At 42.8% G+C, this 21,486-nt stretch overlaps 1 protein-coding gene across 2 annotated transcripts in view; it reads right to left on the reverse strand.

Moving 5' to 3' along the window:
- FAM120A (family with sequence similarity 120 member A) overlaps positions 1-21,486 on the reverse strand; it is a 104,914-nt gene that overhangs the window by 18,960 nt on the left and 64,468 nt on the right. For both annotated transcript variants that reach the window (XM_060015031.1, XM_060015030.1), the window contains exons 9-12: positions 20,937-21,164; positions 18,187-18,361; positions 8,383-8,632; positions 697-811 (exon numbers count right to left, since the gene is read on the reverse strand). In XM_060015031.1, the coding sequence (XP_059871014.1) occupies positions 697-811; positions 8,383-8,632; positions 18,187-18,361; positions 20,937-21,164 (768 nt within the window). The remainder of the gene's footprint in view (positions 1-696; positions 812-8,382; positions 8,633-18,186; positions 18,362-20,936; positions 21,165-21,486) is intronic.

Below are 21,486 nucleotides of genomic sequence, written 5' to 3' on the forward strand. Positions count from 1 at the left end.
CTAATTTAGCTAACTCTGAAAAGTCTTGAATTTTCTAAAATTTAGTGTAGAAATTAGAAAGCAAGTACAGCCATGTGGACACAGTGACTAATAAAAGTGCACTGAAAAGATAAGCACACCAAAAAATCAGGTGACAACATGGAGAAAATTAATACTGTCAAAACAATTAAAGAAAAAAAGGAATACTAGGAGGGAAAATTAAAAGGAATACGATGTTAAATGCTGACTAAAAGGGCACAGGGATGATGACATAACATTGTTCTTCAAGTGGTTTTTTTAAAAGGGATTTACAATACTAGGAGGGCAAAGACTATTTTTTAGAGAAAACGAATGTTGTATTTAGGAACAACAGAACGAAACAAGAAAAAGAATCCTGGCCAGATGTTAGTAAATTCTTAGGACCAAGCCCTCCCAGGGTTTGGGATCCCCACCTGAAATAAAAGGCAAGTTTATTTCCTGATGTGGAAAACAAGAATAAACACCCATTGGTAAACAAGGGAAAACCTTTATCGAACAAAAGTAGACTTGACTGTTTCCATAACCGGGAAGGAAATTCCTTTTGCCCTGAAGGCTCTAAGTTCACGTCATTATTGTAACTAGTTTAGTGCACTGAGTGACTCCTCGGTGAGGTTAGCTGTGTCTCACAGAACTCCAAAACAAGACTTCCCAAAACAAGGAATGAGGCTTGTCAATTACCTTGAGCTCCTGCAGCTGATCAGGCTCATAGAGTTTGGGGGACAACGCCTGTGCCAGGAAGGCATCCAGCTCCTGGCGACGCAGTATCCGTGCTCCAGGCCATTGCACCATATACCTACAGCGGGTAGACAGAGAAGGCCTGGTGTCAGGATGGAGCAGTCACCAGTCACATGCATAACCTGGTGTTCAGGTTCTAAGGAGACTCAGGATGACACAAGCTAAGGAGGCCTATATGGATTTCTTACCCAGCTTTTCTATTTTCACTGGATGATGCCAATTACAAGTGAAAACCTAATCATCATCTGGGCTGATCAGAATGTTTGGAGTAATTAAAAATAACACTAAATTTAAACACACTGCAAACCAGCTGGTAAGTGATTTTTTGATACAACTTTACTTTTGTGAGGTAAAAGTTAAGCACAAATTTTACCCTGAAAATATATGTTAAGCGCAAATTTATATGACTTATCTATTTTAATTCAAGACAGGATACCTGGGAGGCAGGCCCTAGGTCCAAATAAGCAAGATTTATCTCCTGATGAAGAGTAAGTGTTGTGCGAACCGTCTGCACAGAAGGGGCTCTGGCAGTGGCAGGTGAATGCCCTGCAGTGGAACAGGAAGGGACAGCAGGGACAAGAACTAAAGCTTCAGCCTTCAGAACTGGTACCTGCAATCCCTGGGGACACACAGACTTACTGGGGCCACGCTGGTGTGAGCAGCTAAAGGGAAATCAATTTCTACAACTTCAACTTCCATTTGTACTATCTACCTGAGAACTGCCAGGTGTCCACAGTCCCTTTTCTCTGCCAATCATTTCCCCTTTACTCACCTTGCCGCACGGCACTGCCCCAGTGACAACCTCCAGGACATTAAGCCAAAGCACAATCCCAAATAGTATTTGGGTGTGAGAGAGTAAAGGGATAACCACTAAGAACTTCGTCATACGTCTCATTGCATGTCCAGTGGTTCCTAAGTCTCTGCATTCAGCAAACTTGAAGGAGGACCTAGCCAAGTTGCCAGATGATCACCAAAAATAACTTCTGGAGATACATAGATCCCTATGTGATCTCTGGCAAATAGCTTAAAAGGAGTCTGGAGAACTGTGACATGCCTAACAAAACTCTTTCCAGTACTGTCTGCTGAGAACGTTTTCTCAGTGCTTGAAATTTAAGTCAACAAAAATCAGCATCAGAGTTGGTACAGAGCCCGCTCTCATTTCTGTAATAATTAACATCCACCCGCAGGAACATAAACTTAAAAGATGAAGGAGGAAGTTTCACCCAGCTGATTAAGAGAAGTATTTTCAATAAAAATCCCAATAGAAAAATGAAAGTGCTTGCTGGTGCCAGGCACTAGTCTGAGTATTTACACACACTGATTCCTCAAGTGGTCACAGCAACTCTGAGGCAGGAACCATTACTATCCCATTGTAGAGATGGGGAAGTGGAGGCACAGAGCTTATATACTTCATGGTAAAATTATGTAGTAGAAGCAGAAAGGGCATGCAATTTCAAGGTAAACAAACAGTGGATGTACGGTATTTAGATTCGAGTGATGTAAAAGTTTTACTTCATTAAACTGTCAACATTTACAATGACAAAAATAACACCCTTTGCAATTGTTTGAGTGCCAAATATCTTAAATAAAACAATCATACTGAGTTTTTACCAGGGCTTGATGCAAGAAACAGCAAATCTGAAGAAAGTCTCCCTACTTTTCTCTGAAAAAAATTATTGTGGAAAGATTTTGCTCAATATACAATGTTCTTTGCCTAAGTATCCATGTTATACAACGCTTTTCTTTCTTATTTTTTAAAAATTGTGGTAAAATACACATAACATAAAATTTACCACTTTCACCATTTTTAAGTGGATAGTGCAAGGGCATTAGGTACATTCACGGTGTTGCACAGACATCCTCCCACCATCCATCATTACAACTCTTTTCATCCTGCAGATCTATGAAACACTAACTCCCCTCTTCATCCCCTAGCCCTAGGCTAGACGTTTCTTTAAAAATTATGAATCAGAAAAAGATTGTTTGGGGGACAGGCTGGTTTTCTTAAGATCTTTCCTGGTTTTTCTGGCAACAAAGACTCTCAGCAGTCAGTTCAGCTGCAACAATGAAAAGCCTTTTGGGTTAGAATACCTACCACTTCCTCCATTTGGCTTTCTATTTACATTTTAACAAAGTCACCCTTTATTTCTTTTTCAATGTAAGTCCTCAGAAAGACTTTCTGGATGTAGAAAGAGTATGAAGTGTGTTCATAAAGATACACATGTACATAGATAGACAGCTTAAATACCATAGAACATGGATGGCACCAATGGCACTGCAGTCAGGGGCAAAGGTGAGAGCAGCAAAAACTGACCCTTGGTTATCTCACGTGTTCACGCTCTTCCTATCTGTGCACTGACAGTGTTTTCAATCACTTTGTGTTTCTCAGTTTTCTCTAGACATTCTTTTCCATGTCTTCTTCCTGGGTCGGGCCTTAAGTTTCCTACCGTGGAAGTCTGAGGGTATCTGCAGTTCCCCCTTCGTCACCTCTCCTCTCACTACCCTTTAGAAGCACGGAAGCTGGAACAGAAGCAGGTCTCCACATCACTTGGGGGACCAACGTGGTCTGCCTCCTATTGGCACAGATGGGGAGCTGGACCCTGGTATGCTCCTTGGGGTGTTGGAAAAGCCTGTACTTGTTTGGGGGCTCAAGCCCTCTATCTCCCTTCTTGTATTTATTAAGTTCCTCCAGAACGTAACTCAGTCTGTCTTCTCAGAAGCTGTCTTGGATAAGGATCTCGTCTGTCTGGTCTCAGCTGTACCCTGGGAAAGGCTGCTTTCTGTTCTGTTCTGGACGCTTGCTTCACCCTCACACTGAACCTCTGCTCAGATGCTGGCCCCTCCTCATCTTCACTACAAGGATTTCTAGAGATTTGACTGCCATTTCTTCCCCCATTCTCCTGATTGCTGTTGTATGGGTGCTGATATCACTAGTGAAAGCATAGAGAAAACCACCACCTCCCGGCTGGGGTATGCCTGCCCCAAGGGCAGAAGCGGAATCTCACTGCGAAGGAACAGAGGCAAATCTAGACGGAGAAAATAGTCTACCCAGAGGTTGACAAACTGCACCCAGGGGCTGGCTGCCTGTTTTTAAACACAATTTCCTGGAGCAGCCACACGCATCAGTTCACATGCTGTCTAAAAGACGTATGATCTGCAGGTCCCTGGTCTGCAAACAAACCAGTGTTTATTCTTCAGAAACATCTCTGCATCAACCCAAAGAAACACGAGAAGCTGCCTGAGATTGGAGGAGACAAGGCACCTGAGCACAAGCACAAGGCAAGATTTTGTTGCTAACAAAGGATGTTATTGGGATAATAGGAGAAATCTGAGTAAGATCTGTAGATCAGATGTATTAGTATTATTTTTCTGATTTTGATAATGCCCTTGTTTTTTTAGGAAACATACAGAGTTTAGGGGTAAAGGGGTATCACATTCACAACTTCCATTCAAGGGATTAAGGACAAACACACAGACACATGGAGAGAAGAGGAGAAGGCCACTGCAGTAAAAGGTTAATATGTGGGGAATCTGGGTGAAGAATAGCCACCAACTTTTTGTACTAATCTTATAATTCCTTCAAGTTTGAAATTATGCTAAAAAAAAAAAGATTAAAGGAAGGGGAGAGCCTTTGGGATGACAGCCCAACCTTGTGACTGCGGACATTTGCCCCACCCCAGCCATCAAGGCCAAGGGTCATGCTGTGTGGCCTCCACAGGGCCTTACCATATCTGGGACACAGGCTCTGCCCTTTGTTGCCCCCTCCCCCATCCTCAGCAGACCTTTGTCACACAGCTGCAATTTCGCCAGAGAAAGACCACTGGGCCACAGCCCCAGCCACAGCCTGTCCTTGGCAGGCCCTTGGAGACATACACCAACCCTCTTACTCATTTGCACCGCTCCCCCCAACAAACCCCTGCTCCATGCCCTTCCCACTCTTCACCCCATGTTCTCAGCAGGTCATACCCATCAATCAAACAGAAGCCATGCAGGGAATCCTTCTTTACCTGCTTGTCCCTGTGGCCCAAAACACTCATGAAGGTAGAACAAATTCTCTTCGCAGAAGTGGACCAACCCATTTACTGGTGTCCTGGCCCCAAATCCCCAAGACTGGCCCCATAAGCCATTCTCTCTCATCTCTCCCCAACCACCTCGCCTCAGTAAGCCCCTCCTCCTCAGGATCTGAAACTGTGAGTCTTTCCAAGTGGGAAACTCCATGGCTCCAAGCCCATAATGCACACAACAGTCTGCACAACCAAGCATGTCTTCTGGCTTCCACCAGAGTAGCAAATACAAGGGAACCTGAGCTGCACTCACTGTAGCTTCTCGACACCACAGAGATAAGCACAGGAAGAGGTTTGGTGAAATGAGACATTACTAGCTGCATTTATTAACCTTTTCAAGTTCTAAAATGAGCACGTTTTTTATAAACAACCCAAAAAAATAAAAACAGGGACCAGGACAATCCTGAAATCTGGAAGGACTTTCCAAAGGCCATCTGAACAGTGCCTAAAAGAAGCATAGCTGTTTCTGGGGGTAATGGCCAAGGAAGGGCCACAAAGACAAAGAGTGGGGCCCAGTAATGTATCTGGAGAAAAACATGGTCCGAAAGGATACATGCACCCCAATGTTCACTGCAGCACTGTTTACAATAACCAAGACATGGAAGCAACCTACATGTCCATTGACAGAGGAATGGATAAAGAAGATATATACAATGGAATATTACTCAGCCATTAAAAAGAATAAAATAATGCCATCTGCAGCCACATGGATGGACCAAGAGACTGTCATGCGGACTGAAGTAAGTCAGACAGAGAAAGAGAAATACCGTATGACATTGCTTATGTGAGGAATCTAAAATGAAATTATACAAATGAATGTATTTACAATACAGAAGTGGACTCACAGACTTAAGAGAATGAACTAACTTATGGTTACCAGTGGGGGAAGAGTGGAGGGAAGGGATTGTTAGGGAGTTTGCGATTGACATGTACACACTGCTACATTTAAAAAGGATAACCAATAAAGACCTACTGTATAGCACAGGGAACTCTGCTCAATGTTGTGGCAGCCTGGATGCGAGGGGCGTTATGGGGGAGAATGGATACGTGTATATGTATGGCTGAGTTGCTTTGCTGTGCACCCGAAACTACCACAACACTGTTAATTCGCTATACTCCAATATAAAATAAAAAGTTAAAAAAAACACAAAACCCAAAAGATATATATAAAAAAAAAGAGTGGGGTCTGGTCACACTGTCCAGTCTGCACCCACCAGGCAACCCAGTGTCCCAAGAGGCCCAGTGCATGGAGAGACAAGACGTGAAGGCACCGCCACCCCAAGGAGCATGAAATAATGTGAGCACTGTGCTCACATCAACACAGCAGTGGCTTGTCCTGCACTAATGTACGGCTGCTTCTGGCCAAGAGGCAGCCAAACAAGCCTTAGGCACAGCACACATCATCCTCACTCAGTGCCCAGTGGGACCTTCGGGTGAGGTATACGGTAGACAGTTAGCTGTCCACCCACTAGATTAAAGGCCACACATCATTTTAAACTCGGAAGAAACACAAACAAAGTAACCAAAATTATTACCGCTAATTTGATCTTAGAGCACCCAAAGTCTTAATCTTAACGTTTTGGCTAATATAAAATGAACTCTCCATCAGAGGAAACCAGAAGAGGATTCTAAAACCAAAACAAAAAAACTAGTCTTTCTCACTAGCTAATCCTCAATGGAGATAAAGATAAGAAACTGATACAGTAGGCTAATTTTAGTCAACCTCAATTTAATTAAGGAAAGGCTTCTAAATAAGTTATTGGCCTTAAAGTCTGTTATGAATGTAAGAAACTTCAGGAAAGAAACACCTGACTAAAGCTCTGCCCCCATCCTCAGGGAGCAGGTGAGACCCAGTGGGGGTCAGGGGACCATGGAGAAGGGGCCAGCCCAGGGGGATGGGACACACAGGGCTGGGGCCTGTGACGACCTGTATGGCAGCTGGGCCCCAGGCTCTCACTGTTTGTCAGGGCCAGAGACCATACACATGGGAAGGGAGAGCTAGGATGGCCAGGTTGAAGAAATCAAAAGCGGAAGTCTATAAACATGCAGTTGTTTATGTGCCTGTATGCATACTGGGGAAGGTCTGGGAGCAGCAAAGTTGCTGTCAAGAGCCTGGTGTCCAATACTGACCCCATCACTAGAAACCAGGGCTGCTAGGAAAAGGGGGCATCCACGGTAAGGTCAGAATCTCTGCACAGAAGTGCTCACATGGAGGCCAGACTGACGAGTCCCCCAACTGGCCCAACAGGTGACAGTGGAGTACCAAATTACATGACAGCAGTAGTGGACCACAAGTCATCGATGAAGCCAGGAGCCCATGTTGATATAAATACACTGAAGTCTGAGGAGGAATGGCATTTTTACACAAAGTGCCTCCCATGAAATCGTATCAGTTACGAGGGGGACGGAATGGCCTCGCTGGAGAAGCCAGGCAGACACCCCCTTTGCCAAGTGGTCAGAGCACAGATGCACAGCATGGATGAGACAAGGAGGAGCAGAGGAACAGCTCTTCCCTCTACAGCATCTGCTGAAGACCAATGGGACTTCACCTCCAAATACAAAGGGAGGCTCTGAAACAAAACCCTGAAGTTAAGATAGAAATAAAGTATTAATGTTGATTGATCCTGACGGCTGTATTGTGGTTACATAGGACAGTGTCCTTGTTTGTTAGAAAATCACAAGTATTTTTTTTAAACATCAAGTATTTAAAAAAAAAAAAGCTCTTTGTATTATACTTGCAACTTTTTCCTAAGTTTGAAATTGGTTCCAAAAAAACCCCTCAAAAAACCAATTCACCTGATTCAAGTATACAGGCCAATTCAAATTAACTCCAGAACACCAACAGTGTCCACATAGGCATCTGTGGCCCATTGGCTGAGACGGTCTGGAAGCACAGAGTGCCCACATCTAGGTTTTTAAACCCCTCTCTCCAAGGCAGGAGCCAGCCCCTTAGAGATGGCAGGACCCAGGGCAGGGAAGATACAGGACAGCCTGGGCATCTTGTGGTGCCAGAAAGCAAGGACATGCTGGGGGGACAGGGGACATAGGAGCCACTGAACGAACTCCCAAGGTCTGAGCTGGAACAAACTGAACAACCAAGTAACGAGGTTATATCAGGTTATAACCCTAGGAAGAGAGATAACCATGAGTCCATACTGATCTACATATGCTTAAATAAATGAAGGAGGAAGAAGAGACACATTTTCCCTGAAGAATAATTACAAATAATACATAATATAGTTCCCCAATAGCCTTCAAAAGCTTTAACATTTAAAGGATAAACTATATTTAAAATCATTATGATATTTACATAAAATACAGGTTCATCAAATATACCTATTCTATAAACATACTATATAGCATCAGTTCAAATCCACATTGCATTTACATGGCCTATATTTCTATAATATATGAAAATATGAGATGAGGACAAACTTCAACCGACAACATGATTCATCTGGAATAACCCCCACCTCCTTCACACAGAAAGCGTCTTGGAGAGGCATTTGTACAAGCACCTGCTAGAGAACACGCAGTGGCTGAGGCAGCGGCCAGCAGCACCTACCGTAGGACGCAGCACAGCACCGTGAGATGAGTGGGCACGCTGGCTGGGTTGAGCATGGCTGGTGTGTCTGACCTCATGCAGGCCAGGAAGGCCCTCATTCTGCGGTTCTTGTCCTCCACTGCCTTCCCCAGCCAGAGTCTCTTCAGATTGGGGCAGGTCCACTCCCTGAAGGCAAGAGCTTCCACCAATTCTGGGGTTTGTGGAGATTTCCCTTTGTAAGCTGCCCACTCTTTAATGATCACTGGTGAAACTACAGGAAGGAAAATCAGAGAACCATTTATGCCCTATCTCAGCTATTTTAAGCCTAACAAAAACAAACAGCTCTAATAATTACAGTATGGAGATGTCATTCTGGTATAACAACGGATTCTCTCATTAGTAAGCCATCGGTCATCAATCCTCACCTCTAATCCTCATTTTGTTCTTTATGAACTTCGGTGACTCATTCAGATTTTCAGTCCGGTCACCAATAAATTTCTTCTCAATCAAATCAAACTAGATTTCCCCATATAACTAATATGTGTAAATCAAGGATGTTAGATAAAATTTGTTTTCATATTATAAATCCATTAATAGTTTTAGTAATAACAATGGGTACAACTTACAGAAAGTATGTGATTATCACAGAAATCCATGGAAAATCCAATTTAGATAGCTAAATTGAACTATTGAACCTAATTGAACCTTTTTCTACATGTCATACTAATTAGATCTGAGAAATAATTTGCATTTGGTAGCCACTTTACTTAAGGACCTCCTACTTTAACAAATATAACTGTTGAAGTCTATTTTAAAGATTGGCAGGGACAAACTACCACGTAGCGAGATCCCCAAAGCCCAGTAAAGTGGCAAGCGGAAGCGACAGTCCATGTTTTGAAATTCCAGGTGAAGTCAGCACACAGTATTTCTCTTCAGCAAGACTGAAGACAAACTGTAAAATTCCCCATTTCACTTCAAAAAAAATCAAGAAGTTCTAAGTTGATTTCATATAAAAAATGACCTTTTATCCACCGTAGTCTTACCACTATTAGCATCAATTAATTCTTAAAACACACAAACATGCACATTTTCCCACATCATTTCCAAATAACTTAAGGGAGAAACTGTGACGGGGGAAGGAAAAAAATGGAGATAAAGCATACTGCAGAGAAATATGTTAAAAATTCTCACCAAAGTGCATTGATGTAAACAATTTCATCAGATCTGGGTGTGAATTTTGTAACAAATAGCTCACTTTGGTCAATAAACATCAGAACTGAAGCAGGGCCCCATGGAGCCCCTGACCCAGAGAGCTGCTAGCATACCCCACCCTCCCCTCACATGGCTGACAGCTGATACAGAAACCAGGACGGTGCTATGATTCTAATGTGATCTTGGATACATCAATTATATCCAAATAACCATACCCCCTCCCTGGGCTCATTTTCCCTAAAGTAACACCTGAGGCAAACCAAGACTGTGAAGAACCCAAATCCTGACAAAATTAAATGATTAACTTGTTCATCTCTAGCTCCACCCCAAGTCTGAACAAATCAGACAAGACAATTGTCTCTTCCAATGTCACGAAGAACTTCAGAAGTCAGATACCTGGATATACACAGTTGTTAGCAACAGGAAAAGCAAGCTTTTGCACAATCAACCCCAGTCAAGTCAGGTGACAGTGTGCTGCAGAGGAGGGCCATGACCAGCCATTCTGCATGGACCCCAACTCCCAGGATCAGGCTGCTTGAGCAGGGGTACAAGTCAAGACAGTTTCTGAAAATTTCCTTACAAAAAAGTAACTGTTTTGTCATTGGGAAATCCCTTTAAGTTACATTTGTATATCTTAGTGTTTAAATGTTAAAAAAAATTTTTTAACTTAAAATGTTTGTTTTAAAATCCATCAAGTCAAAACAGAGATATACATGTATATATAAATACATGTCTTTGAATTTATCTATATTTTAGGTGCCAGACACAAACTCACAAGGTCCCCATTGTCCAGCAGACCCTGTCCTCGGACTCACAATCTAGCACTCACCCCCATTCCTGCCGACCTCCAGCGCGCACAGCTCCACGTGTCGCCCACCCGTATGCCCACCCGTATGCAGAGGGTGGCTGTCACCACCGCAGGGCCCTCCTAGGTGCAGCACACCCCACCCACCTTTGTCCCAACTACAGTCTGAGAGGCTGGCACATTGTCAGCCCCAAGAAAACAGGTGAAAGGAGGTTACAAGACAACCAGTATGCTATGTTTCTATTAGGTCAGTTCACAAAGTTCATTTTCATGCCCCCCAAGCAAAAATGCATAAATCTATTTTTTCTATGTAACATCTTCATTTTGATGGCAAAGATTTATTTAATGGAACTAATTAGATTTTATCTTTGGTTTTTAATCTGGGTTAATAACCTAGTTAATCTAAGGTCTCTCACTTTCTTCCCCCAAAATACAAACACACACACACACCCACCACACACGCATGCACACAGGGCATAAGTTTACTGCATCTTAAAAAACTCAGATTATAGTGCCAGGAGTCTCCCTTGAGTTTTCTCAAAAGAGGCATTCTTATTAAAGCTGTCTTCATCTTCATCCATTTATTTCTTTCCCCTTTGTCAGCTCTGCTCTTGTCTCTCTTTAATAATTTTTAGCAATCATTTTATTACATTGTTTTCATTCTAGAAATAAATTTTTGGTGGAAGATTTTCATTCTCAAGTTCAGAATGCTTAGACCTATACATACTTTATGTTCCATGTCCTACATCGAGGATAAGTGGAGGTCAGAGGTACCAGCAGTCCCTTCACAAGTGTGTCTGTTCACTTGCGTGTTCCCTGAAGCTGCCCTAGACAGCTGTCCACACTAGCTGGGGCTCTGAGGGACCTAAGTATGCCTGAATTTACCTGGCATGATGCTGTGTGCTCAGATCCTGTTCAGCCTGTATAGGCTACAGATGAGAGCACACTCGTGCCTGAGGACCGCCAGCTGATGCTCATGAACTCCCATGTCCTAGAGAAAGGACTGCCCCAATACTAGCAGGGACATGCAGTCCATACCCACCAGGAGCACAGGACAGGGCAGGGGAGACTGCAGCTGTAAAGGAGGCATCAGATATAGCAGCTTCCTCTCATATTCAAAGCATTTTTGTTGCTTATCTGCACTAGTCATGACAAGAATGGCTCATATCTAATTTAGGAAATACATGTCTTTCTCAGAGAAGATAAATGTGCAGTAACAAAAAGCTTTGCTCCAAAAGCAAAGATGCTTCCAATTTGCTTTACTTTTTTAACATGTATCTGTTTTTAAACTGAAAACTTGGAGATCTTTTGCGTATACCACCACTTAATAGCTGTGGAACCTTTGGCCCATCACCTAACAGATATTTATTGAGCACCTAGTGTGCACTGGGTGAGGCAGGAAAGGCACCCAGGGCTCAGGTGCCAACTCCCACGTGCCAGTGTGAGAACAAGGGTCTCCTTAAATTCTGAGGCCTGGGTCCCTCATTTGCCTTACGCTGGCCCAGCCCTGGAACTAGGCACTAAAAAAAGGGGCCAACGACTCACTCTCTTGCACAATGCAGATGAGGAAACACAAAGGCATCTTGTACCCCTGTTATGTGCTTTCAACTGTGTGAGATCAACTTATGTTGTATAGGCTCATTACATTAGATTAATTAAAGGTTAGTGTTTTATAGATTAATGAATTCCAAGGGACATCCCATTTTCGGGTTGACACATGGCAGCCTCTGTGTTACAAGCTTGCCCTTTGGGGTGGCTGGTACACACACGGTACCTTCTCTCCCTCTGGCTCCAGGCTTCTCCCCGAGTCGCTGCTGCCCAGGAGGGAAGGCTCGGTCTCTGATTCAGCTCACAGGAATAAGCAGATGCAAAGTAGCCAGCTAACAGCAAGTAACCTGGGCTCTTATCATTTTTGCAAAACCCACTGGTTATACAGGGATTATCCAGATGGTACGTGGCGGCTGGATTATGAGAACACTCCAAGTGCATGCAGACAAGAGCACTGGGGTATAAAACTCTCTCTGTGAAGGCACCCTTTTGGAAAGACATGTTCATGCTGCCTTGTTAAAACAAGAATAAGAGAATCCCAGAGGTTAGCTACTGTCCATGAATAAATTTTCTGTGTGTCACCATCAATAAATATTTATCTTGTCTTTTCTACTGACAGGAAAACTCATGATTTCAAGTGGACGACTTCAAAACAACTGAATATTAGATTGTCTTCCTTACCTGAAACTAAACTGAATTTTTACACTGGCAAAAACAACTCCAGGGCACAAGTTTTCTGTATTACTGGAAGCTAAATTTATAATGCAGCTTCTTTACTGGAAGTACCTCTTCAAATACAATTTCCAGACATAAAACACTATTAAGACTTAAGCTGTCAGTAAAAACCCAATGTTTTCCATCAGACGTTAATCATCTACTATTTTCATACTTACACACACGACAACCAGCTACCTTAGAAATCTGTTAGAATGCTGAATTTGGGATCCATCCCAGACCAGGAATAATGAACGTTTCATTTTGTAAGCCTATTCCAACTGACTGGTAGTGGCTGCCTATAGTGCCATATGATGAAGTATGTCTCTAAGCTCAGTGCCAGAGCACCATGAGCAACTAGCAGTGCCTGCTATAAGGGCTTAGGAGTGAGAGTTGTAGCACACACACAATATGGTTACAGGTAAGGAAAAAGACGGAGACAACTTCCAATACTATGGCCAACTGGACCCTTTGGTCTGTGTCTGTGCAAGTGTGTGTATCTGGGGAAGGAGCCATTGTTTTATTCCCTGAGCTCTCCTCTGGAGCTATAGAAAAAAAAACAAAACCACACAAATAAATAAAAACAAAACTCTAGTTCCTTCGTATCAGGGCAGAAACAGAAAAATGGGTGCAGTGAGAGTTGGTCAATCCTTTCAATGGGGAAAACTGCTGGTTAACTACCAAGCAGCACTGTGTACAGGTTATGGGGTTTCAACTAGCTAGTCCCCCATTTCCTCATGCTGACACATCTGTGAGCACCCTCCACGACTCTCAAAAGTAAAAGACTATGAACTTTTTCCTTAAACCTTTCATATCTGAGCCTGGGGGTATCCTACTCTCCACAAACATATACATGCTCAGTAGGCCACGGGGCACACAGAACATGGTGTTACAGACATGTGGTAAACACTGTTCCTAGTCTTCATTTTTCCCATTTATATCATTCCTACTATATTAGAAACTCCGAAGCTCAAGGAACTATGACATAAACATTAATCCAAAAGAGTACCATCAAACACTGCCTGTCACACAACAGTGCCTTCCCCAACAGCTGTCTCTTGAGCTCAGCTGCTCAAAGTTCTGTGAGGAAAAGGCAGTTTGCTAATGCTACTTCTGGAAAGCTTTGAAGGATAAAGAAATTCAGATTAATACATAAACAGCCTTCATAAAATCATAAGAAAAAAATGATAACGATAACCAATTTTCACACATATTGAAACAGCACACTAATTAATATTGGTCATGCTATAGTATTCTGTTTTATAATGTAATTCACAATGAACAAATTTAACTTATTTATTTTCAATTAGCAGTCCCAATTATTTGGCACTAACAAAATTTCTAAAGCAAAGTAGACCAGGAAAAAGAAATCAATGTTCCTTTTGGCTTTTCTTGATAGTTTAAAAAGTAGAGAATATGGGGAAATACAAATATAGCATAAGTATACTAAATATAAACATAGTATATAAACTTGCTTTCTATTTCCATAACTACATCGCACGTGTCTATAATTTATGCCCATCTATTTTCTACAAGCCTGCTTTTTTTTTTTTTTTTTTCTGGCTGCACTGCACAGCTTGTGGGGTCTTAGTTCCCTGACTAGGGACTGAACCCGTGCCCCCTGCAGGGGAATCCTAACCACTGGACCGCCAGGGAATTCCCAAGCCTGCGTTTTTTTTTTACTTAATTTTGAGGTACTGAAGAGACTTGCAGAAAACAAGCCAGTTTTATTAAGTGGATAATAATTTTTAAATTCACAAATCACTTCCTGGATTTTTAACGGTTCAGCTATAGATGAGGCGACTCATTATCCTGTAGTCTTTTTAGAACCTGAACCCTTTCTTCTGGCCCCTTCACCATTGGAGAGTACCTGGGGGAACCCCAGTGCCCGGGTGGCTGAGGAGCGCCCCCAGGGAGAAGAGTCAATAGGGCACTAAAGGCCAGAGCTGACTCCAGGGCAGAAGTGCATGTGAGAGGCAGCCACGCCATCTGGATTTCACACACAAAGGCTTCGAGGCCAGGGCTGGCTCAGACCCAGGCGCCTGTCTCCAGGCCCAGCCTTTATTCCAGCAGCTACAGAGACAGCTAGGTCCCTGTTCCCATCTCTCCCCAAAGCAACTGCCACCATCACCATCCAACACATCTGGGTGAATCTGTTTGTGTTGGGTCAGCAGTCTTCTGATTTGACTGGTAGGATTTCCAATTCCACAATAGTGACTTCAGTAGCATGCTGCCACAATAAAACAAGTATTCTTATTAAATTCCTAAAAGCAAAATGATAGAGCCTAGAAATGGACAGAAAAGAACAGAAAAATAAACTGCCAGCATGTAATTCAGTATGATATTCAAAGGCTGGAATTTTTTAAGGATCCAACTATAGATATCCTACTTTAACCATATAATGACTTTAAAAATGAAACTTCGGTGAGTCACACGAAAATTCACTGTAGATTATGAACATTTTATCATATGCCTTAAGCAAGAAACTAATGTCCAAATGAATACATGTCTTATATCTAATGAGAGTTAAGTATTTTTGAACAACCCTATAGACTTCAATATGTCCTTTGACTAGTTCTGACAACAAAGCCCTCTTGGGAAAACTCTTGATGGTCACAGTGACCACACCAGGAACACGCCTATGTACGCACAGCATTCTGAAGCCATGTTAGATCAAAACCCTCACATTCAGAGGCAGGTGCATCACCTACTTGAGTAGGTGGGTTTACCTGGAACCCACATAGCTCGGTTTTGGTTACCAGACTACCAAAGTAGAAGGCAAAGTCAGTGGGCATGTGGAAAACAAACTTGTCCCAAGGACCTTACGGTGCACTTTCACGTGGTTTATGAATCTCCTGCAAAGTGCCATTGATTTCGTTTCATCTACATATGGTCTAAGAGTAAGTGTAGGTAAAACAAGATTTCAACATATTTTCAAATCTTGTCAACCAAGAACTCCTGAGAAAATGCTCTTTTTGGCATGATCAGACATTGTTGTTTTCCCATCTCAACCAGACCATCAAGAAGCTACAGCATTTTCTCGGTAAGAATAGTAAAATGCATAGTCACTTAGTAGATGTTGCAAGCTTGGAAACCTATATCAGCGGCATCATAAGAGTCAGTGTTTCCCATTAGCCAAAAGTAACATAGCGGTGACAAACAACTGTGTCTGTCCCATCCTTAAAAAGAAGTCAGAGGAGTGGGGAGGGGAGTGGAGGCAGGAGGAAAGGAAAAAGACATGCCTGCCAAATTCTCTTTGAAGCTACGGCCTTCTCCCACTCACCTCACATTTCCCCCGTCCACCTCACACTAGTACACCTTTCTCCTCCTTTCCTTTGTATTCCCCTGTGCCTCCCCCCTCCAAATGAGGTCAAGGCACCTCCATCCATAGCCTCACAGAGCTCATCTGAGTCACCCAGACTGTACCACCCTTCTTCTCTTCTTCTCTTGATCATGCCATTCCCCATGCCCTCCAGCCCCGGCCAAAACTAGCCTGCTACAGGCAAAGTGACCCTGTCAGCATCAGGCCCTATGGTGTGGTTTGCACACTCAGCCCTTCACCACAATGTGCCTCTCTCTTGCTTACGTTCAGAGGATGTTGGTCCATTTAGTTAATACTCTCCCCTGGGTTCTGCTTCCCCTATTGTCTGCTAACAGGCCAGCCTTTCCCAGGCCAGTAAGACACCTGTACCACCCAGGTACAAATTAACTGATGAGGGAGTGGAGCATGCTGTGTGCTGCCAGCTGTGTGTTCCACAGTGTTTTAAAGCCTCAGACTGGCAGCAGGGCAGAACAGACCAAGTCTCTGACTTCCCGAGAGCACCTGGCACCTGCAGCTCACCTGTGACGCAGAACTCCCTGAACCAGACACGAGGGATGCACACTGCCCACTGCTGAGGGCACGAACAGAGCACACCAGCCATATTCAGGCTGCTGTATGAAGCTGTGAACACTGCCAAGGGGAGCCCGACCTGGGGTCTACCTGAGGGTCTCCAGGTTGTGATCACTGAAAGCTCCTGAGGAGTTTCTGCATAAAGATGACTATGTCTCTGGAACAAACAAGCAAATGAAAGAAACAGCCTTTCACCATGAAAGCCAATGTGGTGCTATGGAGCTGAGGATACGGCAGGAAGTGGGGCTGCATGGGACCCTGTAGCACTCAGCATTCTATGCCCAACAGAGACCCAAGGGGCTATAGGGACGAAGACGGAGGTGAACTGAAGTGGACGTCACAGCTGTGGAGCCAGGGTGGCCTGGGTGGGCCAGCACAGAAAACTGACCAATCCCGTGCAAAGTTAGAAAGGTCCTTCTTTTCTGAGCAAATAAATCACACAGCGTGAGAAAAGAATGAGGATTTGTACATCCGGAACGTACTGGGCCTTTGAAAAGAGTGTCCGTTGACAACACTCGGTATTCACATGGTGTCTACAGCCCTGATCAAGGCAGAAGTATCAGCTAGAGGTGGCCCTGCAGAGCCGGCATCACCTTCTCCAGCTACAGTCATATACGCCACTCTCAGTACGACTATCTTCAAGTAAGGGTAGTGACAGATTGCTTCATTTTAAAGGCTTACAGAATCACAATTGTGTCATAGTAATTAGAAATAGAAACCTTAGGAATCTATAGTACTGAGTTTTTAGCATTGGAGAATCTCTCTAGTTTTGAGTTCCAAAGGTAAGACCCACTCCCACACTTGTCCCTGAACTGGTCAGCTTCACCCACGTTACCAGGACTGTACTGACCTGCCATACAAGAAGGTGATTTATCAGTAAATATCCTTAGTTTAGAGGATGATCTAGTAATCTACAATTTCCACACTTCATAATATTCTTATTTTAGACTGCATGTTTTGTGAAACTTTTCTATATTTCTTACTAAATATACAGTGACTTTTACATTCCCTACATTAGTAGATAAGGTTACCTAGAACAGAAAGGCACGATTCCCCCCCCCCCACCAAATTACACTGGCTCACTAGAAGAGGGAACACTCTGACCTCAACTTTTGCCAAAATTTCAAACGTTTTCTGTCTTTCCACTTCTCCCTCCACCCCCAGAGTTGATCAGCCAGAGGTCTCTGAGGGAAATCATTACAAGTCCCCTCTCAGCTTCAGGGATGTGTGCAGCAATACATCAACTGCACAGAAGTGGCCCTGTGCATAGCTGGTGGGACCGCCCCAGGAACACTGACTTCTGGAAAGAGTGGATCATATCTCGTGGACAGCAGAGCAGACACTGCTGTTGCTCTGTCTGGGACATGCTAACCACAGCAGGACAGCAATCGTCAGGACTGTTTCCAGATCAACGTTCAGTTTAAAGCATAAACCTGCTATTTTATCATTTTACTGAATGAACACCATTGCTGGGATGTTACTGAGGAAAACAGCCCGTGGCCTGTCCTCCTTTCCTAAGAGCCCCAGTGAAGCCCACCTCCTTTATGTGGGGACTCTCAGGGCGAACTCAGTTACGATCCTTCTAATGCTTTAAAAATGCACAAGAGATTACGAGGTACCGAGGAAAACAAACAATGGATTTTACAGTACATACATTCTGGTGGAAGTCTGTTCTTTCTAAAAGCAAGTCTCTCAGTTTTCTTTCTGCTTTCTGCCAAGCTAAACAGGACTCCGTAAACATACTGACGAACTGGCCTATAGAGCAGGGCGGCGGGAGGCAGGTCTTTGCTGGCTTCATCTTCAATAGAAACAGCAATTTTGATTTCACCCTTTGCATGGAAGAAAGCAGAATAATATTGCACGTTTTTCATGTTGAATTTACAATAAACTCACAGAAATATACTGTATTATCTCCAGTTAACGAAATTGCAATTCTATTCCAAATCAATTGCTTAATAAGTTGCCTACATCAAGATGTTTAGGAAGAGTTCATTTAGCAGGTTGTAGTCAAAACATATGCTCAAAGAGTCAAAATAAAATCTACATTGTTTTATTTTTAATCTGGAACCAAGAACTAAAGAAAACCATGTAGATGATCCCAAAGTCTTTGAAACAGTCTAGATAGATAACATCAGACAACAAATAGAATAGAAAATGCTGAGAAGTGGCAAATTTTATTTATGAGTCAAGATAGCCATAGGTAATGAAATTCATAATTTTCAATGACCTATACAAAATCCAAGAAATGAGCACCCTGAAAACAAAATGGTCACAAATTTTCTCTACCAAGCTCTTCCATAAAAAATTACCATACACAAAAACGATCTACCTAAGAGAACTCTTTTAAGCGTTATTCATTTTTAAAGTGTTCGGCATGTATCAGGCCTCTGCCCCAGTGCACCAAGTACTCAACAGACGCGTCACACTGACTGAGAGGGCATGATGGTCACTAGGGGCAGAAAACGAAGGAAGCCCCGTTCTGTTCATCACCCCCATCCCCCTCTGCCAACACAGCAGGGGCTCTGCTGTGGCTCCAGGAGACAAATGACTGCTACGACCACCTGCACCTGAGACCCTGGTCCTGTCTTGAATATTTTATGCCATCAAAGTACATCTCAAGAGATTTCACAAGGAATTTTATTTATGTATATTCATAACATAAAAATATATTTATGACCTCCAGTGTCTATTAACTCTATTGATACATACTTTTAATTATGTCATTGCGTTTGCTCTTTCTTTCACATAAATTTTATTTCAAAATTGGTCTTTTCCCTTATCAGAACCTTCATACTCATTAATCTAGTAGCTACATGTGGTTAACACTCATCTAGTGAGTATTACTCTCTCAATATTATGAGACTTTGATAATTCTCTACATTCTTGTTATGAAGCTTCACTACAAATGTCTCAGCCTGGACAATTTAATACCAGAGCTACTCAGTTCCCAGGAAACAGTACACATTTTAGTCTAAACTTTTCCCAAATATATTGAAAAATTTTAGGTGGCACCTTAAAATCAGAAGATAGTCGAGTTCACTTTTCTCAACCACAGTGATTTTATCAATATTTGCCCTTGAAATCAGTGAGTACCGAAGAGGAGGACAGGCAGTTTGCATCACTCAGATTGATTTAACCGACAGTCCCCAAGTCAGATCCACCAGCATGACAGGGCACAAACAGCAGGGGGTCCAGGGACTTCATATTCCAAATAACCACAAAGAGAAAGAGCACAATCTTCCCCAAACTCGGGTCCCTTTAAACTTAGCAAAATCCTTTTCCCGCAACAGTAACTTTCACTTACCCTTATAATTTATGTTGGACCTGAAAAATAAAATGTTTACTTTATAACCATAATCTGAGAAGTGATACCACACATGCACACCCATGTCAAATAACAGATGAGACTTGGAGGCAATTACAATTTAAAAATACATTAAAGGACCTGAATAAGTAGTACTGGTCTTCTTTTCCTTTATTGTACAAAATATAATATTCTTCATGTCCTTTAATTTATAAAATATAAAAGTAGGCAGTTCAAATTAGTCAATTAACGGTTAAAGTCCAGCTCAGGAGTGCTGTGGAATGGGAGTGACTTTTGTATTTACTGACTCCATTCTACAAACCATAGATGGACAACAGAAAATAGGAAGAAAGAAGTTTGATCATATATGGTGGTATAGATACTGATGAAAACATGTTAAGTATACATACAGTAATTCACCAATTCTGCATGAGAAATCTGGTCACCAAGTTAACTTGTTAAATTGTAGGTCTGTGATTATAAACATAAAGACTACAAATCATTGACGAAATTTAAGTACACACAGATCTATTCAAGACACTAAGATTCAGAAACAATTAATACCACACTGTGTATCTATTTAAGCATACATTTAGTAAGATAATAATAAATCGACGAGGTCCTGTATTCCATTTTTTTGCTATAAGTGCTCAGTGAGGTAGAGGAACAAGTCGAATTACATGAACTGCTATCAGCCACTCAGAAGTTGGGTATTTCTCGGACAGATGATAAATCAGATATTGAATGTGACATCATAATTTAACTTGACACTACAGCATAAACATGATTAGGAAATTTTGAAATTAGAAATAAAAAGAATAAAATTACAAATCAGAAAATAATATGACGTGCCGTTAATTAGAAGTTTCAAAAATATTTTGTATTAAATTGAAGAGGAAAATAAGACTTTTCCCAAGTTCTTCTTTTATTATATTTGTAAGTATAAATTTCCATCTTTTTCCTCCAAGTTTAGAAAAGGGAAAATGAACTTTGTTTCAAGTAGCTGGTAAGATAAAAAGCAGTCCCAAAAGGAACAAGGACACACTCCACAGGAGTGACCACTGTGAGATGACGGCCACACCCACAGCCCCCGTGCATACCTTTGTCAGGACGTGGAAGATGTAGGGGTACATCAGCCCCTTCTTGTGCCGGTGCTCGGCCACTCTCAGCACCTCAGGCGCGACGGGGGGCAGGGGCGGGGTGGTGATGTCCATGTGGTTCCTGGTGGGCATGGACAGGAGGCACGGAATTGGCTGAACAGTGCCAATCTGGCTCCCCTTTCCCTCAGCAAGCTGGCTGCCCGAAGAGGCAGTGGACGAACCTTCTGCCTACAGAGCAATGGGTGAGAGGGGAAAATGGTTTCATGTCACATTTCCACTCCTTTAACCTGTCTGTCCACTTGCAACACAGAGTCCTATCCAGAGACATGTGATTAACAACTTCGCCAATGAGGACAAGGGAGCTATGATCCACTCCTCCTTGGACAGAGGAAGCGGTAATCGGACACCCACTATGCCTGTGTTGGGGGTGGGAGCCTGGAAGACTGCTGCAGCTTCTGCTGGGTGACCCCCACCCATGGCTCCTCCCTTGGGATCCCCGTGGGGTGAATGGCCTTTTGTGGTTGCTAACCCTGGTCCCACCTGGCTCCCC

Source organism: Delphinus delphis, chromosome 6 (assembly GCF_949987515.2).
Source record: "Delphinus delphis chromosome 6, mDelDel1.2, whole genome shotgun sequence".
Taxonomy (NCBI): Eukaryota; Metazoa; Chordata; class Mammalia; order Artiodactyla; family Delphinidae; genus Delphinus; species Delphinus delphis.